Source organism: Aulostomus chinensis, chromosome 15, assembly GCF_037954235.1.
Source record: "Aulostomus chinensis isolate RoL2024-O1b breed Wild chromosome 15, RoL_Achi_v1.0, whole genome shotgun sequence".
Lineage (NCBI taxonomy): Eukaryota > Metazoa > Chordata > Actinopteri > Syngnathiformes > Aulostomidae > Aulostomus > Aulostomus chinensis.
Window position 1 is genome coordinate 14,085,801 of NC_141334.1, and position 26,383 is coordinate 14,112,183.

The following is a 26,383-nucleotide window of genomic DNA, read 5'->3' on the forward strand; positions in this document are numbered from 1 at the left end:
TTACAAACTAGTAGTGTAACTTTTTGAGGTTTAGACAGGACATAATGTCCCGTAGCCACTGAGCGTGGGTGGGCGGAGTGACATCCATCTATCTTGGTAGTACGGCGTGTCTGGCCAAAAGAGAGGAGAAGCCAAGTGTGTGGCATTTAGCCGTATTACATCCTCTCCAGCGATCTCTAGTTGGTGTCTGGGTGAAAATTAGGAATGAGGTTTGGAAAACATCCTTCCAGTATCAGTATCATTGGAAAACATGTGGATTAAGGAGCCTCTTCAACATTTGTGACAGCAAACACATCTGAACATATGAGCCTGGTGCGTGACCTCAAGCTGTTCGAGGCCAAAAAGGACACAAAGGGATGTTGAGTTAACCATCATGAGTATCCAATTCCATGTAATATCTGTTAGGGGAAGGTTTAAATCTAGCTCCCAGGCAGTTTTAATTTCATCAAGAAGGGCATGTCTTCGCTGTCAGCTTGCCATAGATAGCGGATATTAAATACACGGATGTAAACAAAGAAAGGTATCAGCAGCGTTCGCCTTAGGGGAGTTTGGTATCTGAGAGGAGAGGAAGCGCCTGTTTTGCAGATACAAGACTAAATAGGGAAGTTGTACTTTTGAGAAAGTTGTTCGAATGATGCAAAACTGTTATCAACACAAAAAGACTTTGAAATGTTCAATACCCCTCCTGAGCTGCTCCTGAAATGCCAAATTGAGTAAAGGAGGTTGGAAGAGATGGTTGGGGAGGATAAGGCTTGTGATGGGAAACCAGAAAAAAGTGTTTTCTGAACCGAGCGCTTAGGCTCCCAGTGTGCCTGATAATCCGGTTATCAGGTGATTTATTTGGGCGAAGAGGGAGGATCTAAGCAGTGCTGAAAAAGAAAGGTTTTTGAAAGAATTCAACTCCACAAGAAATCATGATGGACAGTCAGCTAGGTTATTAAAGTATGACCAAAGGAAGCCACCCAGTCATAAAAGCAGAAACTAGGGTCACTGGGAGAGCACATACCTCCGCTAAGGCAATGTGACATCATCCAAGCACATAAAGACCAGACCCAAGCCAAACCCAAAGAAAAAAAATATAATATAGCATATAATCCTGAAAACAGACAAACAAAAAATGTGAAGGCATTCAGAGAGCACACACCTCCACCAACAAAACCCACAGTTGAAAAAATGCCTTTTTTTTTGCAATGTTAAACAGATATGCCCTAAAATGACTCACACCCATACCGCTGCTGTTTGGATGACTGAGGATGGACTGATTTTAAGGCACTTTTCCTTCATTTCGAACAAAAAACTGAATATAATGAGCCAAAGGCTTTCGAAAAGCAGGCAGCATCCTACTCTCCATTCAACATTGTGTAAGTATAGTTTGCATCCTGGGAACTGGGTGAGTACTGGCAGCAGAGGGGGGAAGACATTTGGAGTTAATATGAAAAGCAAGAGGTCGTCTGCATAGAAGGAGACTTTTTGTTCAGCATCGTTGCTTTGGATCCCTGAATTATCCTCTCAGCTAGAACATATATCTCCTGCCATTTCTTCTCCACTTCACTCACCAATGTCTAGGTGGCTGCTGCACTTCTGAGCTTATGTCATAGCTTACACAACTCCTATTTTTGAAAGTAAAAGTTGCAAAAGACTTGCATGCACATCCTTCTCTGATATCTAAACGTATGATTCCTTTTGATGTCAGACGGCCGCTCCGTGATTCCATTTAGTTGAACTTGTGAGTTAATAATTCTGTTCAGATGGGAGTGCTGCAAATGGTGGCGAGAGGGCGGCAGAATGTGCTGACTAAGACAAGCCACAGATATTGTACATTCAAGTACTTTCTGCTGACTGGCATCTGGCCTTTTGTCTTTGGGTGAGTTTGCCTGATTCAGCAATTTTATCATGTAAACAATCATAATGAGATTAACAGATTATAACATGATATTTGTATGTTGGTACAAAGATCCACATCATCGCTGAAACCTTTTCCTTGGTAATCTGTCCACCAAATTTCGGTCACACTCACGATATTTAAGCATTCGTCAAAATCTTTAAAGAAACAAGTATTGGTTTTAATCCACTGACAGAAATGACTTCTACTTCTCTATAAAGACATAATTTGTTCTGGCCTTCCCCTCGCTAATATCACAAGCGCACAAATATGGAAAAGTTTTCATATTGTTGCTGCTATAGCCATGGCCGTTTTAACACGGGAGAGAGAAATTTCCACTTGTCCACACCACATTCCAGGCCTCACACAGAACAACACACATCTCCTCGGCACGCTAAAGCCTAAAGCTCTATCCCCTGCTGCAGAAACTCATTCAACTCCACAAGGATCTTCTTTCTTTTTTTTTTTTCAAATACTCTTGACTATGAAATCCAGGACACAGGTGCCTGCCGAGCAGTTTCATCATCCAGACCAAATGTGAAGAAGCGTGAGGTATTGCAGGAATTTCAAATACCTCTCCTGAATTATTTGACACAGGAGCTCCAAAATCTGACACATCACAAGGAAATAAGAGGGGAGAGAAAGCGGAGGACTGGTGTCTGGCCAACTCTCTGAGTCTGCAGCACCACATGCTGTCACAAAGAAAGAATATCGTCAAGTCGCTGCAAAGAGGATTCACTTGACCTCGATTAAATCCAGCCACATACCAAAGAACAGCTGGAGATGTTACATCTGTGTGAACAACTTGTCTGTCCTGAAATATTGTGAGCGACAACTGTAAGAAGATCGCTTTTGTCACTTACTGGTGATTTATGCTGACTTCTTATTGGCTTTCACGGATAAATAAAGCCATAAGTCTGGAAAGATATTTTTGAGAATAGCATCAGTTGAACAAATTTTGTCATGATGTCACCGCCTCTGAATTTCTCACTCACTTGTATTAGATTCATAACAAAAATGGGGTTCATATTCATGTGTTTGTATCACGAAAACAGAGAAAACCAAAGTTGTCATTTCTTTACATTTGCTGATCCTGGACTATCATTTATGACCAAAAAAAAAAAAAAAAAAGTGCACCGTCCGCCACAGAGATGTTGCTGAATCAACTCCATTATCAGGTTAGAACTTTATTAATGTTGATCATTCCGGAAAAAAAACCCCAACAACGCCGCCCTCTTTTTCCTTCTTGAGTATCTTATTTTCTAAGAGAAAAGAAGGACCAGTGAGATCCAGTTCTGGGTTGATGTAGACTGCAAGGCTCCGGGTTTTACCACAGCTGATCTGATACAGAGCAGAAAGGCTGCACTCATGCCAGTCTGGAGTCAAGGGGGAAAGCATAGATCTAAGAGTACATTTATGCGCTATGTAATGAGTCTCAGTAATTAAAGTGTAATATGGGAAGATTTTCCAGTGTTGTAAAGGAGGGTAAACCCACTTCACCTAATGTTCTACCCACTTGACATAAAGCTAAAGGACTGCAGTTCATGGTGATTATCACGGCCTAATGTCTATGAATCTGATATCCTTGATTATCGTGGTTGAGCTTGTAACAACCCCAGGAGATTTTTTTTTTGGGGGGGGGGGGGGTGGTAGTTTAATGCTTTTTTTTTCCCCAAGGGATAAACCAGCCAATTTCTAAATTCAACTTGTTCGTTGTGATTTCAGGTGGCGATTGTAGTCCACTGTACATTTCAAAAAGTTCAAGTTCATAAAAGTTCTTAATACCTATAACGCAAATGCTTTTTTATTATTATTATTGTTCGAGCTGCAAGATTAATGATGATCAAATCTTGTGATAACCTATGGATCTTTTCAGGGTTTTGTTTTTTCAACACAACAAAATGGCAAGCATTTACTGATTCAAGACTTTTAACTGTAAGGGTTGTCAGTTTTGTTAAGTTTTTTTTTTGTAAGTTTTGTTCTATTATGACAGAAAATGAAGAGTTTTTCAGGCTTTGGATTGTTGGATGCGTAAAAGAAGGTATTTGAACACGGCGCTTTGATTATGGTCATAAGAACCCGCAGAAGAGTAATTAGTTACAACCCTGTTTGTTATCAAAATACAATTTGGGTTGGTCATAACGATTTGTTAAACTTGATGGAGTTTCATAGTGATCTTTTCCCCCAATTCACAATTTTCCAGGATAATCTCCAAAACACATTACTACCATGCGGTTAATGTGGAAAAAGGGTTAAAGGTTTCCTAATTGTCATAATATTTAACTTTTTTTCACAGTGTGATATTTACGGATACCTCTACAAACAGTCCATTTATAAGGGGCCCCCCTCCCTTCCCCGGAGGCTTGATCGAGGGGGAAGCCCATAAAGCCAGAGGTCGGAGCAGCACTATTATTTAACGGCAGCGGCCTAAGTCGATCCTCGCTAAAGCTCCGGCATTGTCGCAGCCTCGCAGCGCCACTCACCGACCCTGAAGCCCTGACCGATGAGCGTGTCGGCCGCCTGTCCGTTCTCCGCGATCAGCGTGGTGTTGTTGCCCTGCTCGCAGGTATCTTGACACTGGCCCTTCAGACAGATCCGCTTGCAGATGAGAGGAGCGATGACCACCTTGAAGCGCTCCCGTGTGGAGGAGCGCTCCGTGCACCACACCAGCCTGTGGACGCTGAGCCAGATGAGAAGCAGATGGGAGATCAGAGGGGGCATCCTGGCATCCTTCACGGCCCTCCGCGGACACCAGGGGACATTCACTCAGCAGCTCAGAGACGCCTGCTTTGTTAACCGAGGCAGGTTTGGACGTCTCATGCGAAAATACGCGCGTCCTCCCTCCGTGTGTTTTCTCCTCAAGGAATACAAAATCACTTCCCTGGCGTTCCTGAGTGATCCATCTGCAAAACCCAAGCGTTTGGCATCTTTGGAAGTTTCTTGTCGCCCTTGTTCTTATAAGTTCTCCCCGCTTTCGTCGCTTTTCCTTCTTCTCGCTTGTTGCTTTCTGAGAGAGTGCGTATGTGGGTTTGGGAGAGAAAGAAGGGAGGAGAGGAGAAGGGGTGAGCCAACCCTCTCCGGAGGAACCTGGCTGGATGCCAGGCAGGCGGTGCAGGAGCAAAGCTGAGAGTGGTTTCCTTGTTGGTTATTCCTCCTAACACCCCCTCCTTTCCACCCTTCTCCTGCCTGCTCCACTCCACAAGTCCTGCTGCAGCCCCACAGCTGTGCACGTCACTCTGCAAATAAAGACTATACTGACATCATACACCTTTGTGTTTGCTGGCAGCTTCAGATGTCTGACAATATGAGCCAGTGACTGAGTGATGAACACATGCACCACTAGAATATCAGTCATTGCTGACTCTCCAGCAAGGCTTTCATGTCTTCCATGTTCCAGATGAGTCATTCTCTGATATTGCACACGGGTCATCACAGTCGGAGACAGGTCAACATCAGGAACTAGGAAAGCACCCAGACAGCTCACACCTCTACTAGGGGGACGTTTGGTACCTGGTTTTGGCCCCAATTAAAGACCCAAGCAGTGACGAAGGGGCCCCCTCGCACATCCGACTGTGTAGCTGTTATTTAGAGAGAGAGAGTGACTGATAGATTTTGGATTTGGCATTGCGGAGCAGACTAAGGCTTTGACTGTGGCGCCAACATCACTTCCTGTGTCCACTGGACGGCACTAGACACACTTACTATACACCATGCTGCTGTACATCACATGAAGACAAGGCACTGCAATTTCAAATCAGCATAGACGTCTTCAAGCTGAGATTCCCCTCAGATGTGCGGAGATTTGAGAAGAGCTGACCATTCAGAATTCGGTTAAAAAATGCTTCTTTTTTAAATTCTGTGGCAAAACTGCTTCGCCATGGTAACAAAAAATACTTTCTATTCCCCTGATATAAGATCATTACTTAATTCCAACATGATGCCATTGCTTCATATTTCCTGGTAGTCAAGTAATTTCACTACAACAACAAAACAAAATCTCAACAGAAATAAGAGATGAGAAATAAAAGCAGTGAAAGCCATGCGCAGATTTACAAAGTAAAAGCCTGTTTTCCTCTCACAGTGAATCACGCCTAAGAAATCTAATGAATTTGATGGAGTAAAATGTCAGAAATATTTTCACTACTAAGCAGTACAGCACTAATGAAATACAGTATAAAAGATAATAAAGTGACAGAAAAAAATTTTAAAAATACAATCCCCAGCACCTTAAAACTACTCCGAGTCAGCGATTCTAATCCAAGCTTTTTTTGTGTTGTTTTGTGAAAATGTCCTTGCAACCCCTGAGCCATAAGAAAAATAGAAGTGTTGGTTCTGTAAATGGGAGACGAACACACTGGCCTGGACTGTGATACACGACTCTGTTCTAGTCAATCAGCAACATGTTTCTGTGACTCCTCTTCCTTGTTATGTCCTTGCCTGCTGTTTTTATTCTGTTTGTTGAAGTTTTTTCTCTTAATTCATATGTAACCCGTGTAACTGTGAACCAGGCAGGAGCAAAACGTCATGTTTGCAGCCGTGTTTTTGGTGACAAAACCAGACGATTTCCGTGACATCCTGTCATGAGCTTTCGTTATTTATTTATTGGTATTTCAACTCAAATCATGATTTTCCATGACCATGTACCTTTGTACCTTAACCACTACTGTTGTACCATATTGCATGTTCTACTGAGAAGTACACAAATGTTTGGTGTTTAGCTTGAGCTTTTGTTTGCCGGGGTTTGCACAAATGGGGCGGCACAGTGGTGCAGTGGTCAGCACTGTCGCCTCACAGCAAGAAGATTCCGGTTCGAGTCCCGGCTCGGGTAATGGTTCTTCCTGTGTGGAGTCTGCATGTTCTCCCTGTTCCTGTGTGGGTTCTCTCTGGTACTCCAGCTTCCTCCCACAGTCCAAAGACATCAAGAGGGGACGAGGCTGATTGATACTCTAAATTGACCGTAGGTGTGACTGTGAGCGTGAATGGTTGTCTGTCTCTATGTGTTGGTCCTGTGATGGACTGGTGACCTGTCCAGGGTGAACCCCGCCTCTCGCCCGCTGACCCTGGGATAGGCTCCAGCCCCCCTACAACCCTTAACAGGATAAGGGGAAGAAAACAGATGAATAGATATTTTGCCCAAATGTAACCTGCAACATGTCGCCAAACCCCCCGCCCATCACTGGCCTTGAACCCGTGACCACAGCATGAGAGGCGGCCACCTCATCTGAAAACATCTCTCACCAGCGTCTTAAAGTGTTACAGAGTTGCACGTGTGCACTGACTGCTCCTGTTGTTGGACTCTCTTAGTATTACACAACTGTATAACATGTCAAAAAAAGGAAGAGAGCTACACTGACATCATCTCGAGCAGGTTGTGAAAATTTGCTTGGAAAGAAAATGAGGGAAAAAGTTAAAAAGAATTTCTGATCCTGTGCCTTTATTTCGAAGGGCATCCATTACCCATAATGCAGTAGTAGGCTAGCATCATTGCTACATCGTATTCTACAGACCATAGGTCAACATGATGAAGAACAAATACACCACAGAATACATTAAAATAGGCGTTCTTAAACTAAAGTTTAATAAATTAAAACAAAGGTTAAAAACTAGTCTGAAATCTGGCTTTTTATAAAAGTCAGGTCTTGAGTCTAGACTCACTGAAAAATGCTGGTCCACAATCGCAACCACAAAACCTGACTTTGCTCCTGTTTGGAACTAATTGCCCTGCCGGAGGGATCCCGAAGACAGCCAGTATTTGAGGTCACACGACCAAAAGGGAAAGTGAGAGAGAAACAAAGAGAAAGGGAAAGAGAGAGAGAGAGAGTTGAGTCACTTCCTCTCCAAAAAACTAAGTGTTTACTTTCAGTCGCTGAGGAAATGACTGCATGGCCCTACAGAGAGTTCACAGGCTGCTCTCACATTTCTCTTTGCCTGTGCTGCTCGCCGTCACGCCATCATCAGCTGCCAAGACACACACACACACACACACACACACACACACACACACACACACACACACACACACACACACACACACAATGCAAATACATGTAGGTCATATATAAACCATCCCAGAGTATTATCATTTGTCTGTCTGGCTTTTAGCAGGATTGTGCAAAAACTTACCAGGTAAGTTTTATGTGAAACTTGGGGGAGGGTTTAGCAAAGGAGGGAGCCATCAAATTGGGGGCAGATCTGCTTAAAATAGCAAAGCAGTTGTTAAGAGCAGTTGTTTATATTACATTTGAACCTCTCCTCCTTACATAAGACCATTTTTATAAATAGACTACAGAATGTTTCAAAACCTATAGAAAAACACATTAAAAGAAAGAGAGGGATCTTGCCTATCTTAGTATGAACCTCGTTCTTCCAAAAAAAAGGGCAATTATACAATATAAAAATAACCCATCACGAGTAAAGCTTTGCATCTGAATCGTCACTTAAAGCAGCTTCTTTGAGCTTTCTGTTTAAGTTGACTCTGGTGCCCCCCTCTGGCCAAATGTGGCAGTGCTCACCAGAATGACGAGTGTTTCTTGTTGTGAACACGTTTGCTTTGGAAGTGGACAGAAGGATGTATTTAGTTTGCAGGATTCCCAATGATGAGGTCATGTATTTTATTTGTGACTTTATAACATAAATAGCTAATATAAAACTGCTAAAACATGCATCTATGAAATTGTTTCGGTGGTTGTTACATTTACTACAAATACGAATGCCATGATGAGACGGGTGAGACGACGTTCTCTTGTTCTCAAGAGGGAACAACAAAGGAACTTCTATTCTTTATAGCTCAGATGATCTAAGGCCTTGTTCTGATAGAAGCTGACAAGTTTTATATTTGTTGTTGTTGTTTGAGTGAGCAAAATGCCTGTTAATGTCTTTCTGTTAAAGTGTAAACTATGTCCTGATGAAAAAAAAATGCACTGTAGTGTAAAAAAACAATGTTTATTGAAAGTATTCAAATGTAACCCTCCTCTGGTGACAGCCCCCTCTCGGTGCTTGACGTTCTGCATCAGTGTTGCAAAGATGTATCCAGTTTCTATTTGACATCCTGCAGATTGAAAATACTAAATACTGCACATAAGAGCAGCAGGCAAACACACTCATGACATCCACTGCATCTCCAGCAGGTGCATCAATGAAGTCCAGTCCATTCTGAACCCTGCATGTGTGTGGGTGTGTGCGGGTGTGTGTGGGTGGGTGGGTGACCTTATCTTAGAATGATATCGTCATTCAGTTATTTTAGGTCTCTTAGTGTGTGTGTGTGTGTGTTTTGTAGCACCTTGTCAGGACCTTACACTATGATGATCCTCTGAACATTGCTGTCTTGTGTTTAACTTCAGGACATTGAATCTCCTGCCTAACAGATTAATCCTCAATGTGCAACTCAGATGAAACTTTGATGTATCAGATACATATCTGTGACATCTATCTGTGTGTGTGTGTGTGTGTGTGTGTGTTTCGGACCTGTTAAAGCTTCTAATCATACCAGACTATTTCAACTAGTCATTACTGGGCATGGAGACAACAGTAAGGTGTTATTTAAGACTCCGGGTGTGTCCACAGCAAGGTTTCAGTCAGCATGGAAGCTAAGTTCCTCTCCAGGGAGGTTTTATTATCTCCTCCCACAAAGTTGTTCTGATTTCAATAACAGGATCAGAAATATCTCAGATACTGCCGAAAATGAAGGCTCTGCATCGTTGATTATACATGCTCCGCTTTGATACAAAGTTCTTTTTTAGCTCAAAAATGGGAACCTGCCACTTCCCAGTTACTTCTGACAAAAGTTAGGAATTCACCACAGGAAGAAACAGTGACCAACATGGGAAGTTGTGGATTAAATTACCTCAATTTTGCAATGTTTGACAAGAAAATCCCACTGATAAAACACTGACGTGTGTTTACAACGACGTGTCGAAGTGCCCTTGAGCAAGAAAGTGAACTCCCTATTATTACTAACGAGTAGGTAAACAGTTTGCTCAGCTGCCCCCATCATCAGCGTGCGTGTGTGTGTGTGTGTGTATGTGTGTGTGTGTGAGAATGAGGTCATATTGTTAAGTGTTTAGAGTGCCATAAAAAGTAGAAAAGTACTGTATCGATAGAGTTCATTTGTAGTTCTGAGGGCCGGTTGAGTTTTTGTACTTTTTTATGACTGTCAAATAAAAATATACATCCATTCCTTTGTATGTTTGTTTAATAATAATCTACATGAAGTTGCATAAATTAACTATATGCATCAAACCGATTATGTACGTCATTATTATAAAATTAAGTGTACGTCATTTTTGTTTTGACACAATAACGGGAGCATTGCTCTGTATTACCCAAACCAATGGTATTAAATCAGGATCTGCGGGAAAATTATTGTGTTACAACATTTCTTGTACTCCAGTTTTAAATTTGGTCTTGAAAAAAATCTCTCAATCGTGTTTCAGTTTGAGCAAACAAACAAACAAACAAACAAACAACAACAGCCCAAAATAACTGCACAAATTCAAAGGGATCCTTATTTCACAGGAACCTCTTCAACTTGATAGAGTCAAGGAAACAGAAGTAGAAACAAGGGCCTTTAATATGGAACATTTACAGAGGGGTGAATGGAATGTGAAGGTACATTTTGAACTCTAAAGCGGTAAAAACAACAACAACAAAAAAAAAAAGTTAATTAACTTCACATTTACCATTGAGTTTCCACCTACATGCAAAGGCCTCTTTGATTGTAATCCACCCCCCCCCCCCCAAAAAAAACAGAAAAAAAGCAAATAGGGTTATGGGGGTTGGGGGGTTGGGGGTGGGGGGGGGGGCAACGACTAACCTCTGCACTGGCTACACAGTGACGAATACTTCACATCTTGAGTGCTTCGAATGTAAAATGTACATAGAATAGATATGTGGACCGTTAATAGTAGGATACATGGAGAATGACATGATGAGCTGCATCGGTCATGTCACAGCAGAACATCAGGGAGTTGTTTCATAAGATTATAGTTATTTACAAAGCATCTTAGCATACTGATATTTTGTAAAGCATGTTGCTTCTTCCCAAAAACAAAAACAAAAATGCATTGTAGCGGATGAACTTTTCCACAAATATTAACCCTTATTAAACCAGCTAAAATGGCTACAACTACATTCTTATTTACAGAGACGGCCACATGCAAGCACCAAAGTCTGTCTGCGAGGAAACGCTGTTAACTGTCTGAAGACAAGATGATGATACCAGTCCAGGAAATGAAGAAGAAGAAGAAAGAAAAAAAAAAAAGCTTTCTTAGACTCACAGCAGCAGCTTGAATAACAAAAATGGAGTCTTAAGATGTGGTTCTAAATACAGAGGTGGTAACATGTCAGGAGAAATATGAAAACGGTATTACTTCGTTCATCGGTGTGCACGCCGGTGCCGGCTGCCTCCTCTTATTCCACGTTGGTGAACAAAAAAAAAAAAAAACGAGAAAAATAGCGTTGATAAACTCACGTGACAGCACCATCAGATGGTGAGGGTTCTGCAGTGTGAATATGAGTCAAAGTGATATTTCAACCAAAACAGTACGACTTCTTGGTGACATCAGCTTGATGTCGGTGAAACCAACGACTAACAAGAGCAAAACCTCTGTTTACAAACGCTCGAATGGATCATCCGGTCTAGTCAACGTCTTCCTGCTCTGTAATTCAGAAAAACTTTGATTCCAGCTAAAAACAAACTAAAACACTTCTGGTTTGTTGTGACTGAGCGTCTCAGTCACTGTGGGGTGATGCCACCAGTGGTTTTGTTTGTGGGTTATTGATTGGATTACATCAGCTGATGCGTTTTTTGAGCTTGCAAACAGATGCTTTGTATAATTCTGCTCTTGTTGCATCCCCGCAAACTGATTCGTGCTTCACAAAAAACAAACACCAAATGATATTTTAGTTTTTTTAGCCAGTGAGCGACATCAGTGAAGCAGGTGGTTAATGGTCTTGTCATGGTCATTTGGTACTAGTGGAAATTCATGGAGACAGTTGAGGAGGATTGATGATGAAGCTCAAAAGATCCTTGCAAAAAGACGAATACTGAGGAAAAACAACCAGCCAGATCTTTCAATTCTTCCCCATTTACTCTCCTATTTCATCTTCATGGCTGTTCCAACTGTGTTCTTGCCATCGTCAACACTAAAGATGCTAGGCGTCGCGTGAAGCACGAACCAATCTGAGGGTTCCATGTCAGCCTGGGCGTCTCAGCTTGTTGGCTAACAGCATGCTGCATTAGTAGCTGGAACTACTTCAACGGTAAATGTCATCCACGGCTAATGTGTGTACAGAAACTCATGACCAGAGTCGTAACAGTTTGTCCAAACTAAAATCCAGATGGGAATTAGCTTCACCAGCAGCAGCGGCGGTGGCGGCGGCGGGAGTGTTCCAGGCACTTGTATATATTTGAGGTAAGAGTTGGCTCCTGTTCACTTCTGCCATATTTTTTTGCCAAATTACTGCGGAGAAGCTGACAAATTAGCAACTTCCTGTGCCAAGAACAACCCGCACACTGCGGCTGCAGCTTGTTTGAACGTCCAGCGAATGTTTTAGAAGTCGTTTTTTACATGAATGTCAAACATGAAAATGTCACAATCAAAGTCAAACTCCAGGCTTGTGGTTATATGAAGCCTTATGACCTTCATCGTGTTAACAAACTACATAAACACCTTTTCTCATGTTTCCTCTTCGTTGAGAAGACAGGCTCAAACATCTTTACACACAGTCCACCACTGAGCTGTCCTCCTCCTCTGGCCCCCACTCTCCAAACCTCATCTGGGGGGACGGAGCCGCAGGGTGAAGGTTGTTAATGTCATCAATGGCGTCGGGGTCTGTGTCATCGCTGGCACCTAGTCCCATGTGACCTCCTTCTTCACGGTGTGTGCGGATGTGCTTGCGCAGCGCCGCAGGCTCCTTGAAGCTGCGGTTGCAGAAGGGGCAGCAACACGGCCTCTCGCCGGTGTGGATGAGCTGGTGGTGTTTGAGGTGCTGCAGGCGACTCAGACGTTTCCCACAGATCGCACACACGTATGGTTTCTCTCCCGTGTGTGTGCGTCTGTGTTTGCGCAAACCGTCCAAGTGTCTGAAGCAGTTACCGCACTCGGAGCAAGAGTATGGTTTCTCACCTGTGTGAATGCGAAGGTGAGTCTTGAGGGCCCCTGACTCACGGAAACGGCGGCCACAGACACCACAAGGATAGGGCTTCTCTCCAGTGTGGATGCGGATATGCTTCTTCAGGCTGGAAATCAGACGGAAAGTCTTTCCGCATTCTAAGCAGTGGTGGGGCCGATCTCCGGAGGGTTCCCCTGCGGTGTCAGTGGCCGAAGGTCCCGCTGAATCCTCTGCTCTGCCTGGTGAAACACCAGCTCCTCTCCCAGCTCCAGAAGTCCTAGCCAGCGGTTTTGGTCCATCAAGTGCACCCTGTTGCAAGGCACTGGTGCATTCTCGAACAAGTCTTTGGTGACGCAGTGGGTGAGTAAAGGAACGCTGGGAACTCCCCTCATCTCCTACTTGAACGTAGCCGAGGTCACCCACGCTGTGGGACGACTGCTCTCCATCACCCACCCGGTTGTCATTTCGCAACCCAGGCTCCTTCCTGGTGGTCTGGCTGGAGGCGGATGCTGGTCCCTGCTCCTCTTTAATCTCAAACCTGGATGCTCCACCTGATCCCTGCGACTGCCTCTCATCTACAGGCAAATCACAAAGAGTTCAAATATGAAAAGTAAATCCATTGAAAAATACATTTATATTGACTCCATTCTTTTTTTCTGAAGAAAACACACAGTATTTACCTGGTCTGCTAGTATCAGAGCACATGTGCGATGTGTCAGAGGTGAAGGAGTCCAAAGTGTGGTTGGTCACTGAGCCATCTGGCTGGATAGACAGCTGGCACATTTTGTAGTCATCCCTCGGCTCAAACCCGTGAAGCGATTCATCCACAGAGCTACTGAGACCCAAGTCAACCCCAGCTCCATTCACATTCCGAGGGTTCTGATGGTCCCGCTCCAAGCCTGAAGTCATTGAACCCATGGAAGACAGTGACGGGGCAAACACCGACTGACTAATGGTCTGGGGGCCACTGTAGGAGATCTGAAGCTGGTCTATGAGCTTCTGAGCACTACACAAACACTCCTGTAAAGTCTTCAACTCCCTCTCAGACACCTCCAGGCGAACTTTGAGTCTTTCGTTCTCTTGTTCCTTGTGCAACAACTCTTGCTGGGTTTCATTGAGCACCAACACCACTTCGCCCAGGAGAGTGTCAACAGCTGCAGACATGGCGGTTTGGATGGTCGGGGCAAGCCTAGACTTGAGGGAGGTGACGGTCATGCTGCCATGTGAAGCTCCGTATAAAGCCTTGTTTGTTTTACGGTCATAGCAGGACTCTCCCCCGGTCCTGTCGGGAATGTTGATGATACTTTGTTTGCGATTCCCACTGTGGACGGAGCTGCTACTGCTACTGCTGCTGTTGGGTGGAGGGGAATCCATGCTAGCAGTGTAGCCTGCCCGCCGGGACGTCATGCTGTTACTGTTGTCGGCGAGCTTTGACTCAGTTGGACAGCTACGTTAACGTGATATTTAAACGCTGATAAATGGAAACAAATTGGAATAATTTATAGGTTTGGTCAGAGTCCAGTTTCGCCAGATGCATTTGCTTCATAAGCTGACTGACGTCGCTTATAAAAAAACAAACAATGTATTTAACTCTAACGGGGCCTGGCTCCGCTAGCTAACAGCCTGCTAGCTTAAATTAACAACGCGCGTCCGTTGAAGACGCGTTCCTCCAAAACACGGCTTGTCTCCGGCAGATATGAGTTGGTGGCATTTAACTTGGTGCCTTAAGTCCGTAAGATTTTATTGTTTGACGTAGATAACATGGCCCTCAGCATCGACTCACCCATCTGCAGCTTCACTCTCCAGGATTGCACTGTAGTCTACTGTACACTTGGGCCCGTCGCACGGATATGACGTCAGAAGCCGTTTCAGGGGTTTTGTACCCCTGTATTTGACTGGAAGGGATTTTCAAAGTTTTCCTTTTCCACACATGTATTAAAAGTATTCCCATTCAGAATACTTCAAATATAAACGCATATTACTGTCGATAAGCAATATCGCTATCTGTAACGTCAAATCTCACTGTTTGTGCACTGGAGGCTTCATGCCACATCAGTTACATTCCAAGGAATATTGCCCTCCACAGGTTTAAAATCACAAAATGATTAATGTTTTCAAACACTTAATTTATAAAATAAAAAAAATACAACAACAAATGAGTAAAAGTGTTGCACCTTGTTCGAAAGATTAAGTCACACCAGCAGTCAGTAGTCAGGGCAGAAAATAATACTCATTTACAGTGAGAGGATATTAGACTGGGATTTACCCTGAAACATTTTATGATGTCAAAAATCACCTAGAGAAATGTTCCTCCTAAAATCAATTTTTTTTTCAAGAAGCACAGAAACTCTACACAAACATTGATGAAACAAATAGCATAATTTTGACAGGAGAGGAACTTAAACAGGTGTTTTCAAAATAGAAATTGCTTATTAGATGGGTTATAAACACTTATTTTCCTCCTATCCAGAAGTGAACAACAATTCATGTTTGCTATGCTACTACTATGGGAGGCATGGCTCTGAGGTAGAGTAACCATCTAACAACCAAACGGTCGTTGGTTCGATACTCATTTCACCCGATGACCATGTCCAAGTGTCCTTTAGCAAGATGCTGAACCCCTAATTGCTCCTGATGAGTAGGGTGGCACCCTGCATGGCAGCCTCCACTATCAGTGTGTGTGTGTGTGTGTGTGTGTGTGTGTGTGTGTGTGTGTGTGTGTGTGTGTGTGTGTGTGTGTGTGTGTGTGTGTGTGTGTGTGCTGCTAAGGTAGAAAGGGGTAGTATAAAAATGAGTCCATTCATTAGCGTCTACATTCAGGGGATGTGAGAGAGGCTGTTACGTTTCTGTAATTATGTGTTCAAATTTTCATCCTCAGCTGGCACAGTTGAGAAACACTAACAAATTGATATTCATTTTTATAAACTCTTTTTGCAATATATTCAATTAGTTTACCTTAGTCTATGGGACAGGGTTTTAAGCTAGTGGTGGAAAATGTACATATAGAATATAAAATGATCAGTAATAAGAATGTCATGCAATGAAAATGTAGAGCGCGTATTTGCACAATATAAGGTTACAATTAATAATCATAATGGTGCAAAGGCAAGTGTATTTCTATTTTTTTCTATTCTATTCATCAAAAGAGCCAGGACTTTAGTCCCTGAATGAGCAATCAGGCTTTCAATTAGCCTGTAAGTCATAAATCAGGCGCAATTACAATCCAAATTCAGGACCATGCAGCAGCCATTTGAGGAGAAGACTGTAATTTACTATTTGATCTAAAATTGTGCATCTTGGGTTAAAACTAAAAGTTTGTGAAGATCATTGACAGGATGTAAATCAAGACAATCTGAAAAAGATGGAGAAGAAACCAGTCTGCTGCTGCCTCATTAAGCTGTTTTTATTTGGGACCAAACGCATGATACTACCCAGGAGAACCGCTCCCAGTACAGCAATCCATCATGAACGTGAATTGTCTCTAACACCCTGTTGTGTAACTGAAGTGAAATAGACCCAGCCAGTGGTCTGTGTAATATCCAAATTTGACTCTCTGGAGCAGCCAAATGTTTGTTCCTCGTTTAGTCTCTGGGGGGCGCTATAAGCCGGTTTTTATGAGGTGGTACTGAGGCTGCATGAATCATTTTGACAGGCCGCTCACAAACACGAGAACTTGACATTAATCGAATGTCTCTTCTCATTGAATTATCACTCTGCTGTCATTCATTATTATAACATGATTATTTAAAGTGTGTGTGTGTGTGTGTGTGTGTGTGTGTGTGTGTGTGTGTGTGTGTGTGTGTGTGTGTCTCTCTCTCTCTCTCTCTCATTTCTGGATGTATCTAATACAAAGTAAGCCGAAGATGAAAATGAACAAGGGGATAATAACGCCAGCATGTCAAATCTACAGGAAGGAATCTAAGGAAGACTTTTTGACTCTAAGTTAACCTTCAGGGGGGGTCAGTGGGCCATAAATAAGGCCAATAAACAACAATAATCATCTGTGTGTCTGAATTACATTTATATAGAGAAAAATGAATGGCTACCCAGACACACCAGGATTTTTCTGGTCACCAGTGTGACAATGTTAATGAGTAATGCTCTTTGGATCTTGCTTCATGGAACCTAAAGTTTCTTTGGAAGATAATTCAGCCTCTCCGGTTTGTTAGTAATGAAGAGAGCAGACCCCTCCCTGCCAGACATGTTGCTCCGGGAAAAACTGACGTGGTTTCGGCAGAAAGAGCGACAGGATTACGGAACCGACCCTTCTAGAGGTTAACATCTCTATTAGTAGTCAGAGGCTTCACCTTTCTGTCTAAATCACTCGTTAATTCATATCTAACCTTGTTTAATTATAAGTCTGTGTATCACTTCTTAGTCTTAAAATATATCGTTTTTTTTCAGATATTGCGATTGCACAATACAAAAAAAAACAACCACCACACACACACACACACACACACACACACACACACACACAACGCACACGCACACGCACACACATACCTACATGCAAATGTATGCATCATTTTCACACTTACACACCCACACTCTTTCCTGTATGTGCTTGGACCCAAAACACACTCTCTCTCCCACAGAAACAGGCACAGAGAAGAAGTCAGTAGCAGATAAATGTACAATAATGATTTCAGAAAGAAAGAAAACGAGTGCTTTATCTTCGGGGATACATGGAGGATTTTACTCCAGCCAACATGTGTTCTGAAGGAACACACCAAGGACAGCCATCATAAATTTGCACATGGCGGGAGTGTGATGCTCAGCTGGTTATGTTCAGAATCTAAATTGACTACATGTGTTGAGTTTATAGACTTTGACTGAGCTCAGCTCAACTTTAGAGTGAGTTTCTCCGGCGCAGGGAGTTGTAGTTGTTCAATCTGAGCTCGAAATCAGAGTATGGAAGCAATCAGGTAAGTTGACACGCAGGTCACGTCAACATCGTAGCCTTTCTTCCTGGATATGGGTTGGCAGATGTTTAGTGGTACAGAGAGAGATTTTACTTTTCCTTAAAATTGGTCTCAACTCGGGCTGAAAATGGAGCAACGAATGACAATGATACTTTGGATCTGATAAATAATACAGTTGAAAATCAACTTTGACAAAATGAAAATAACTTTTTGGCTCCTTAGCATATTCACACACTCAAAAAAGTTTTATAGCTGTTTTGTTGTTGTTGTTGTTGTTGTTGTTGTCGTCTTTCTCATTTACCTGATATCTCAGAAATCCACTAGGATTCTGGGCTCTAAGGCATCTGAACTCAACTACAAATACAAACCAAACACAGCTGTATCCTAGTTTGCCACGTTGAACAGATCGGCCCTAAAATGTCAAGGCTCCTTCCATCTCACACCGTTCAAATAAGTTTGATGAAAAACAGCATCATAACGGGGTTTGGTTGTTTTTTTTTTGTACAATCCTGGAAACAGACAAACGCCACAAACACACAATCTTCTCCGCCGTTGTGCGTCCTGTTCTAACTTAATTTATCTGTTTCAACTTTATGGATCTATATTTCAGCACATTTTTTTCTCTCCTCTCAAAGCAGTTTCACAACAACACAACGCAATCTGATACTCGGTGATATCAACAAAAGTAGCTGCCACCTCTTGTTATTTGACCTTTTTGTACCCTTAGCATCACTGCTCCTGCAAGTCCAGTCAGGTTTGTTTCTGGCATTTGGTGAGCAGCTGCAAAACAATTTCAGCATGGCTGCGATGTTTCAAACAAAGTCATACATTTTATTTAGGTGAGGGGTGAATGAGAAGGAGGGACGCTGTCTGGAGCCGCTGGTCATTATCCCAGATGACACATTCAAGTGAATCAAAAAACCTCCACACAGAGCGTTCTCACTGTCCTCCTCAATTCCTGTCACCCCTAAAAGGAAAACAAGAGCTCATTAACAAGTGAGACGCACTCTGAAAAACCTGAAAAGGAATTCAACACGTGGTTCACTGCATCTGATATGAAACAACGGTGATGAACCCGGGAGCAGACCACTAATAGCACGCATAGTCACCGCTCAGTCAAGACTAAAACACTGAACAAGGGGAGAGGTGTGGCTGGTGCAGACGGGTCTGGAATAAGAGAGAAGGGGGGATTTGTGGGAGGGCAGAAGGAAGGAGAGGAGACGTATATAAAAGCAGAGAGAGAGAGAGAGGCAAGAGAGGGAACAAGTGGAAGAAAGAAGACTGAAAGATTAACAAACTTCTGAAAACAAGCGGGTAAGTTCACCACTTCCAACATTTCACACCAGAGCTCAACGTACAAACTGGCATTCATGGAAGCTCCTGCTCTGTTCTCTGTACAATTAAACACAAACTGACCACAGGAGATGTTCTTTTTTTGAATGGGTTTAATTCTTAGCGCCGAGCGTATTTACAGCACAGAGAACAGTTCAGGTATGCTTGTGTGGATTCTTGTGGAAATAACACTGGCAGCTTTCCTGTAACTGGATCCAGCTGAGAGGGTTGCACTGTACCGTGGGTGTGTAGCCATCTGAACTTGTTGTGCAACGCTGCCTGGAATGTTGAATTAGAGAGAAGTAGGTCCAAATCTGAATCAATGAGGATTATTCCTTGTAGCTGTGTGTGTACAAGAGGGTGCAAATCATTGACAAAAGCCCCATAGAATTATACATTTGAGCAAATTAAGCATTCGCATTTTTTGTCATTTACTTAATCAAGAGCGAAACCAGGCTCACGTGAGCTATTTGTCTTATTCGCAAGAGCCTCCGCAGTATTAGAACCCCAAAGAGGCAGAAGCAAGGGAATAATATGTCTGCTCTCAGTCAGGCAGACAGAAATACTTTATATGTGCTTACAGCCGCAAACCCACTGGGCTGATACTTTTCAGTCCCATCCAGAAATCTAATTTCCCAAACACTGATGGAATTCTACTTGTGTATGATCTCCAGACAGAGCGATGGCTGCCAGCAGGGACCTTCCTTTCCCCCTGATGATCACTTGCCTGCTTCTCATCGGAGGCCTCCCTCCCACAAGCTCAAGAGCCACAGGGACGGATACCGTACGACTTCTCAGACCACGTGGGTTCACGCCTGACACCCAGGTGCTTCCCTCAGACGATTACTATGACTCTGAGGACCCAGTCACCACTGTCCCACCCAACAAATCAAACGGACCCTCTAAACGGTGTAACTACGACCCCTGTCTTGACAATGAGCCTTCCTGTCAACAGTTAGGAGTCTTCACTGGCTGCTCGTGTCCCGGCTCCACTTTATCTCTCGATGCTCCAGAACCTCCTCACCTGAAAACAGTGTCCTGGAACGGCTCGGAGGTCGTAATTCACTGGTGTGCTCCCTATTCTTACGTCAAAGCTTACATTGTGACAGTTGGAGGGAAAGAGTGGCAGAGGTTTAGCAGCAAACGAAGGAGAGGAGGAGTGGGCGACATAGAGCCCATCACAGAGGTTTGCGTGATCGCTGTAAATAATGCCGGCGCGAGTGACGGGTCATGCATGATGTACCAGCCTCGAGACAACAACCTGCCTCTCACAGCAGGACTCATCGGGGGGGCTCTGGGCCTCCTGCTGCTCCTCTCGCTGGCCGTCCTGCTGTGGAGGCACAAGAGGCAGAGGAAGCTGGAGGCCAGCATCTCCATGCGTGACACAGCGGAGAGTCAGTGAAGAGGAAAAAACAACAGCAACAGACTCTTCAGCAGGGTTGCAGTTCATTAACTATGACTACATCATGACATTTTTACTGCACAAAGATGCACAGTGACACACCATGTCAAGTATTTGAAAACAAGCTGGAGGACAGCATTGGATCCATCAGCTTTAGTTTTTGCTTTTTTTTAAATGAAAATTTAACCCAGATGACAAACAAGAAGCAGAAGAAAACGTTGGAGGACGGATAAAGAAAATTAAGCCTCATCAATTCACTGTTTTGTTGGGCATCTTGGATAAAACAGTCAAGTTGCCATAGTTGTTAGGAATTTGTCTTGTGACGGAACAGCAAACGACCACAGCAGAACAATACAAGAAAACACTCAGAGAGCACTCAGCTGGGCCGGCTCACATGAACCTACCCCCCCCCCCCTCAAAAAAAAAAAAATGCCTTTTTTATGTTGAACACATCTGCCTCAAAAACTGAATGAGCTCTGGGCTCACGCTGCACCGCTCCACCAATCTGACAACGTCAGGCCTTGTAGTTTTCGTGTAATCAGACAAAACAACAAACGTCGCATGAAACACACATCACACACTCCTGAGGATACGAGATATCACACTTAACTTGAACGCTCTCGTACTCGGGAATAATCGACCTGAATCATAAAGCCGTCCATGTGGTGTTTATTTATTCTTTTGTTTTAGAGATGCTGGTTCATTCCGCAATATTTCGTTACTAACAAAAAAAACAAAACAAACCACCACCAGTACAAGCTGAATTGCTTCATGGGATGATGTCAGGGGGGGGAAAAAAACCCTGGTAGTGTTTTTAGTTGCATCATCATTTAATTTTGACCAATTGTGCAACACAACGCAATAATTTAAGGATGGAATTTTTTGAAGTCTCTCTGTGAGAGATTGATGTATTTAAGGAACTGATTTGAAGCGTGTAAATAAATGGCGTTTTGCTGTATTTATAGATCCTTAAAACCGCTGTGACTTTTAATCTTGTACATGTTTAAGGGTTCATTCTAGGACTTTTTCTTGACATGTAGTTTTTGCAGAAACAGACACAGGAAGCGACGGAGACAGGAGCTGCCGTACGTGTTTATTCAGGGGTCTGACTATCTAAGTGAATTAAAAGAGACACTTTTGCAACCATATGTCGGAATGTGTACTTATTTAACAGCTTTCTCTTGGGTGTGTGGCTCCATCTGTCACATTTTGGAAGTTGTGTAAGTCATGTGGACCAGCTCAAGTGTTCAGCTCTGTTTTTCCAGCTGTCATAAAATAGCTCTTTCAGCGGATATGGATTTTGTGAGGCTTGTCTTATTCCAGCTGAGACTTCCAGTCATCCAGCACCGGGCTGCTGTGAGGCTTCAGGCCTTTTTTTTTTTTTTGCTATGATGAGAGAGAGAGAGAGAGAGAGAGAGAGAGAGAGAGAGAGAGAGAGAGAGAGAGAGAGAGAGAGAGAGAGAGAGAGAGAGAGACAGTCCAATGTTTAAATCCTTCCAGTTTATCTCATTTTCAAGCCTCCATCTGCATGTCTCGCAGTCATGTTATAATTCCTTCTTGCTCTGGCTGCTGCCACGGCGTTGCTCCACTGCCCCCGGCCGCTTCCTTTAACCAACTCCGCCGCGCAACTTACATCTCAGAGAGCTGCATGGAAGTCATCTAACATCAGTCATTTAGTGACAAAACACACAGCACGTCAGTGACTGGAATGGCCCCAAGGTGCTGTTTTTACACTGTTAAAAAAAAAAAAAAAAAAAAGAAAGAAAGAGAGAGAGAAATTGTCAAATTTCAAGTAAAGGAACGCCGTTGTCAAGTACGTCAGTGAGAGGAAAGGACAGAAGGAGAGGAAGAAACACAACGTTGTGTTACACTGAGATGAAACTTAAGTGATCTGTCTTATGTTTGGTGCCATGAGTTGATTTTATTGTTGTTTTTCCTGCAAGGAATGAGACAAATTTGGCACTGAGAGGGAGATCTGGATGTAAACAGATCCAGTTGTAAAAACAAGACCGTACAATACGGCGTGCTGGTAGCAGCCTGTTTCATGTAATTTACTTAAAACCCACGCACGCGTAAGTTTAAGCTCCCACCTGGTTTAGATGATTAAACCATGAGGAACATAAGTTTATGAAAGAGCAAAAAAACACAAACACACACACACACACACACACACACACACAGCATCAACATCTGTTCGCTTTTAAATAAACTTTGAATATTTCTGGATGCTCAAAGCTGCTGAGAGAAGGAGGTCAGGTGTACTTTTGCTTCTCTGTTTGTCCTTGGAGTATAAACACAACTAATCTATTTTCATGATAAGAATGTAGAAATCTACTGTTAGACGGGTTATTTTTATTGTGAAAAGAACATTTAGAGGAGATTTGTAAGTCTTTTTATTTCCTTTCTGAAAATATGATTAATCATGCTATTACACGGAAGTCAGACTTTTCTCTCGGAGTCAGAGAGCCAAAACTGAAACATGGCGGGATGCAAATTATAGAAAATAATCCTGCGATCTTTGGTTCTTCTAAGTAATTAGTATTTACTCTTTTACCCAGTTGACAACTTCAGATTTTTCACTGCCCCAAAAAAGGAATTTTTCTAAAGTGCCTCCATAACATGAAAGACATTCTTAAGTTAATTTATGATTGATTATCTTAAGTCTTTCAAACAATCAAAACAGAGAAAATGGGAGCTGATAAAAGGAGTTATGACGAGTAATTAATCAATGGGATGTTGTACGTATTTATACAGATTTTCGGAGTTTTTTTTAACCTCACGAGAGCAGCACGATGAGTGATTTGCAGTATATTTTCAATCATTTATTTCTCACATCTTGGGGCCAACTCTCAGTCTTTCAGAGAAGCGTTGATAACTAAGAGGTTAAAAAAAAAAAAGACAACTGAAATAAAAGAATACTTGATAACTCATGACACCCTAGACGCAGCGACTGCTTTACCATCTTCTTGATTTTTTTTTTGTTTTGTTTTGTTCCTCTTCTGGCACACTTTAAGTTTTCGGATGATTGTTCCTGTGGAGGTTTTCAGAGTGAAAAACTCCACATTTGTGCTGAGGCAGACCTCCTCTGAAGTTGTTGTTGTTGTCAGAGTAAAGCGGGAGAGCAGATGCGAGGTGCAGAATGCGTGTGTGTGTGTGTGTGTGGGGGGGGGGGGGGGGGGTAGCAGTTCCAGTATTTAGCTGGTTCCAGATGAATGTGGTTATTCTTAGTAACTGTGGATGAAGATGGCTTTTTTTTTTAAAAAATTTTACAGCAGGTCAGAGCAGCCGGGCTGCGTGTTTGTGTTTGGACATTTCTGAACTGGTCATGATGAAGCAGTCACTGCCCAAAAGGATGAATCATTATTCATTCTAAGTGTGAATCAGCAAAAATTCAAGTTTTTGGGGGATTTCACAAGAAAGAATTTGCTGATGCGGTCACTCTCTGATTCACAATGACAAAATAATGTTTGCGTCTGTATGATTATTTGTTCTGTCTGAAACTTATCGTGCATTTTTGTCTTTGTTCCGGAGGTTACTCACCAGAGCTCAGTATGTTCTCCAGTAGGAACAAACAGTCAGGCGGTGACATGTTCTCCATAGGAGCGCAGGCGGGGACTTCCTTCAGGCTGGTTGCCCTCTACTGGTGGACTCAGATCCCGGCAAAGACGTCAGACCCGATGGAGGAACAGAAAAGGACATAAAGAAGACAACAAATAGAAAAAGAACAGTTTCAGAGCAAACAGATTGATTTCTTTGTTGCCGGCGAGAAAAAGTCGGTTGAAATGTGAGGCTTCGGAGCATCATGTGACAATCTGAAAGCAAGAGCAGAACATATAATATCAGCTAAATACTGGCTGTCAGTGTTCCACTTCCAGGTATGTTAATGGAATATTTAAACAGAAATTGTGATGTAGGGGAGAGTCAGCACAGGGGAAATATGAACAAGTAAAAAAGAGCTGGAATGTAGTGACATTTTGAGGAATGAAGTAACACACAGTGGAAATACTCACACAAGGAAACGCTTCAAAATTCTTCCTAGGCTTAAGTTGTTATCTATAATAATTAAACTGTCTAATCTAAAACTACATCTAACATTTTTTGCGGCACTATTTGCTACATTATTTGTCATAAAGTGCAATAGGCGGCGATGAATGCGTTCCAATATAAGAGAGCGGGTTATTTTTTTCACGGTAGCAGTTGAAACTGGAAGAGGTTTTACTGCAATGAAAGTAATACCAGTGGTACTATAACGTTCATCTGATGACCCCGGACCAGCTCTAATTCAGGACCGTCTTTCATTATCACCATGCAATTAATTATTCATGTAATTTTAATTTGCATTTGGCACTGAGAGAGCGTGTGGATCTTTTTATTTCTTCTTGGTAATCCACCAGCAGGGGCACTAATGGTTGTTTTCCTGCCCGCTTGGGGTCAGCTTTTACTGGGCATAAAATCAAAGTAGGTCAGGCCTCCATCAGGGTCTATTATTGCAGCTTGGCCACCCACTACAACCTCTCTCAGTTAAATGACCGACCACTACTTTTATTTAAGTATTGAAAACATTTTTTTAGCCCTTTGAATGGATTTTTTATTTACTGTATATGAACAAAAACAAATAAATGCACGTCAGTACTGAGTAAGTCCTGCTACTCTCTTTTTTAGGGGGTGAACGTTATGTTCATTGATCCTCCAGAGCCCGAGTCAAAGTATAGATGCTCCACTACCAGTGAAAGCTACTCAGTCAAATTTGATTCAAGTGGAAGTTTTCACTTTTAAGGTAATTCAGTATTCAAAAGTATATTTTCTTTTTTTTAATAACATTATATTACTGTAGTATATAGCAATTCCTTGGAGAATCACAATGCAATCAAATTGACAACAAAGGACGGCCGCTGTGATAACTTAAAGCGATACATCACCCCCCCCCATCACTAGAAGTGTTATAATTTGTTTGATTCTGGCTCAAATCAAAGCATTCTTAGATTACTGAGCTTAAAGAGGACCTGGATTATACCGGATGATGCTAATGAGAGTTCCTAAAGGGCTGTTTTGTTGCTGTTAGCCATCGATCCCCGTTAGCTTTGTGCTAAATATACGTGACTGGCTCTTTCTGTGTTTTGGAGAGACAAAGTAGTGATGCAGGAGGGGAAAAAACACAATTGGAGCTTAAGACTTCCGTTTGTGAGCGCTTGAAAGGCAAAAAGAACATTTTCTGGGTGAAGTATTGCTTTAACTAAACACACTAAAGTCTCAACTTTCCAGAGTTCATGTTTATTCATTTATTAATTTACTTATTTATAAAAAATACATAAAAAGTCCTCACATTGTTAATTATTTTACAAGATTAAGACCTTTTTTTTAAAAAAAACTTTTAGTGACAAACTTTTATTTTAAAGTGTGTCATTAAAAGCCCCCCTGGCTGAAGTGTTGAGGAGCTTTTTTTTTATTTTATTTTTTTATTATTTTAGCAGGGACTACAAACTCAACTTTATCAGAGGGAACTCGGGGTCTGAGTGGGAGGTTGTAGAAACAGATCCCCCCACAGGCGTCTCATCCTGTTTACTCCTGCTGTGTCTTGGATCAAACCAAAACTCAGAATAAAAAAATAAATTAAAAGATTAACTTCTGTATCCAAGAAACTCGAATGTCACCAGAAGGACGATCCGAATTGAGGTAAATGCCGCACGTCTGACATGTTTTATCATCCAGACGTCTTTCACTTCTTTTCCT

The 26,383-nt window shown here is 42.5% G+C and overlaps 3 protein-coding genes across 8 annotated transcripts in view; 1 reads left to right on the plus strand and 2 right to left on the minus strand.

Moving 5' to 3' along the window:
• ltbp3 (latent transforming growth factor beta binding protein 3) overlaps nt 1–4,968 on the minus strand; it is a 36,886-nt gene extending 31,918 nt beyond the window's left edge. For 3 of the 6 annotated variants that reach the window (XM_086226918.1, XM_086226919.1, XM_086226917.1), the window contains exon 1: nt 4,366–4,967. In XM_086226918.1, the coding sequence (XP_086083044.1) occupies nt 4,366–4,603 (238 nt within the window). In that variant the 5' untranslated portion in view covers nt 4,604–4,967. Of the gene's footprint in view, nt 1–4,365 lie in introns of all 6 variants that reach the window. The other 3 variants (XM_086226923.1, XM_086226922.1, XM_086226921.1) reach the window with 2 other exon arrangements.
• Nucleotides 4,969–10,128: 5,160 nt separating this feature from the next.
• LOC147248843 (uncharacterized) lies at nt 10,129–14,878 on the minus strand. Its single transcript, XM_086179125.1, has 2 exons — nt 13,675–14,878; nt 10,129–13,569 (listed from the first exon to the last, which is right to left on the minus strand). The coding sequence occupies exons 1-2, from the start codon at nt 14,399–14,401 to the stop codon at nt 12,599–12,601; spliced, it is 1,698 nt and encodes a 565-aa protein (XP_086035251.1). The 5' UTR covers nt 14,402–14,878; the 3' UTR covers nt 10,129–12,598.
• A 4,219-nt stretch (nt 14,879–19,097) lies between these two features.
• LOC147248844 (LRRN4 C-terminal-like protein) lies at nt 19,098–21,396 on the plus strand. Its single transcript, XM_086226515.1, has 2 exons — nt 19,098–19,233; nt 19,926–21,396. The coding sequence occupies exon 2, from the start codon at nt 19,934–19,936 to the stop codon at nt 20,651–20,653; it is 720 nt and encodes a 239-aa protein (XP_086082641.1). The 5' UTR covers nt 19,098–19,233; nt 19,926–19,933; the 3' UTR covers nt 20,654–21,396.
• Nucleotides 21,397–26,383: the final 4,987 nt, after the last annotated feature.

What these genes read in the sequence shown, in the direction of transcription:
- LOC147248843 (XM_086179125.1), bottom strand. Translation starts at nt 14,401, where the DNA reads ATGACGTCCCGGCGGGCAGGCTACACTGCTAGCATGGATTCCCCTCCA. An exon ending in CTCTGATACTAGCAGACCAG is followed by an intron (nt 13,570 to 13,674) that starts GTAAATACTGTG and finishes ATTTGCCTGTAG; the next exon opens with ATGAGAGGCAGTCGCAGGGA.
- LOC147248844 (XM_086226515.1), top strand. Translation starts at nt 19,934, where the DNA reads ATGGCTGCCAGCAGGGACCTTCCTTTCCCCCTGATGATCACTTGCCTG.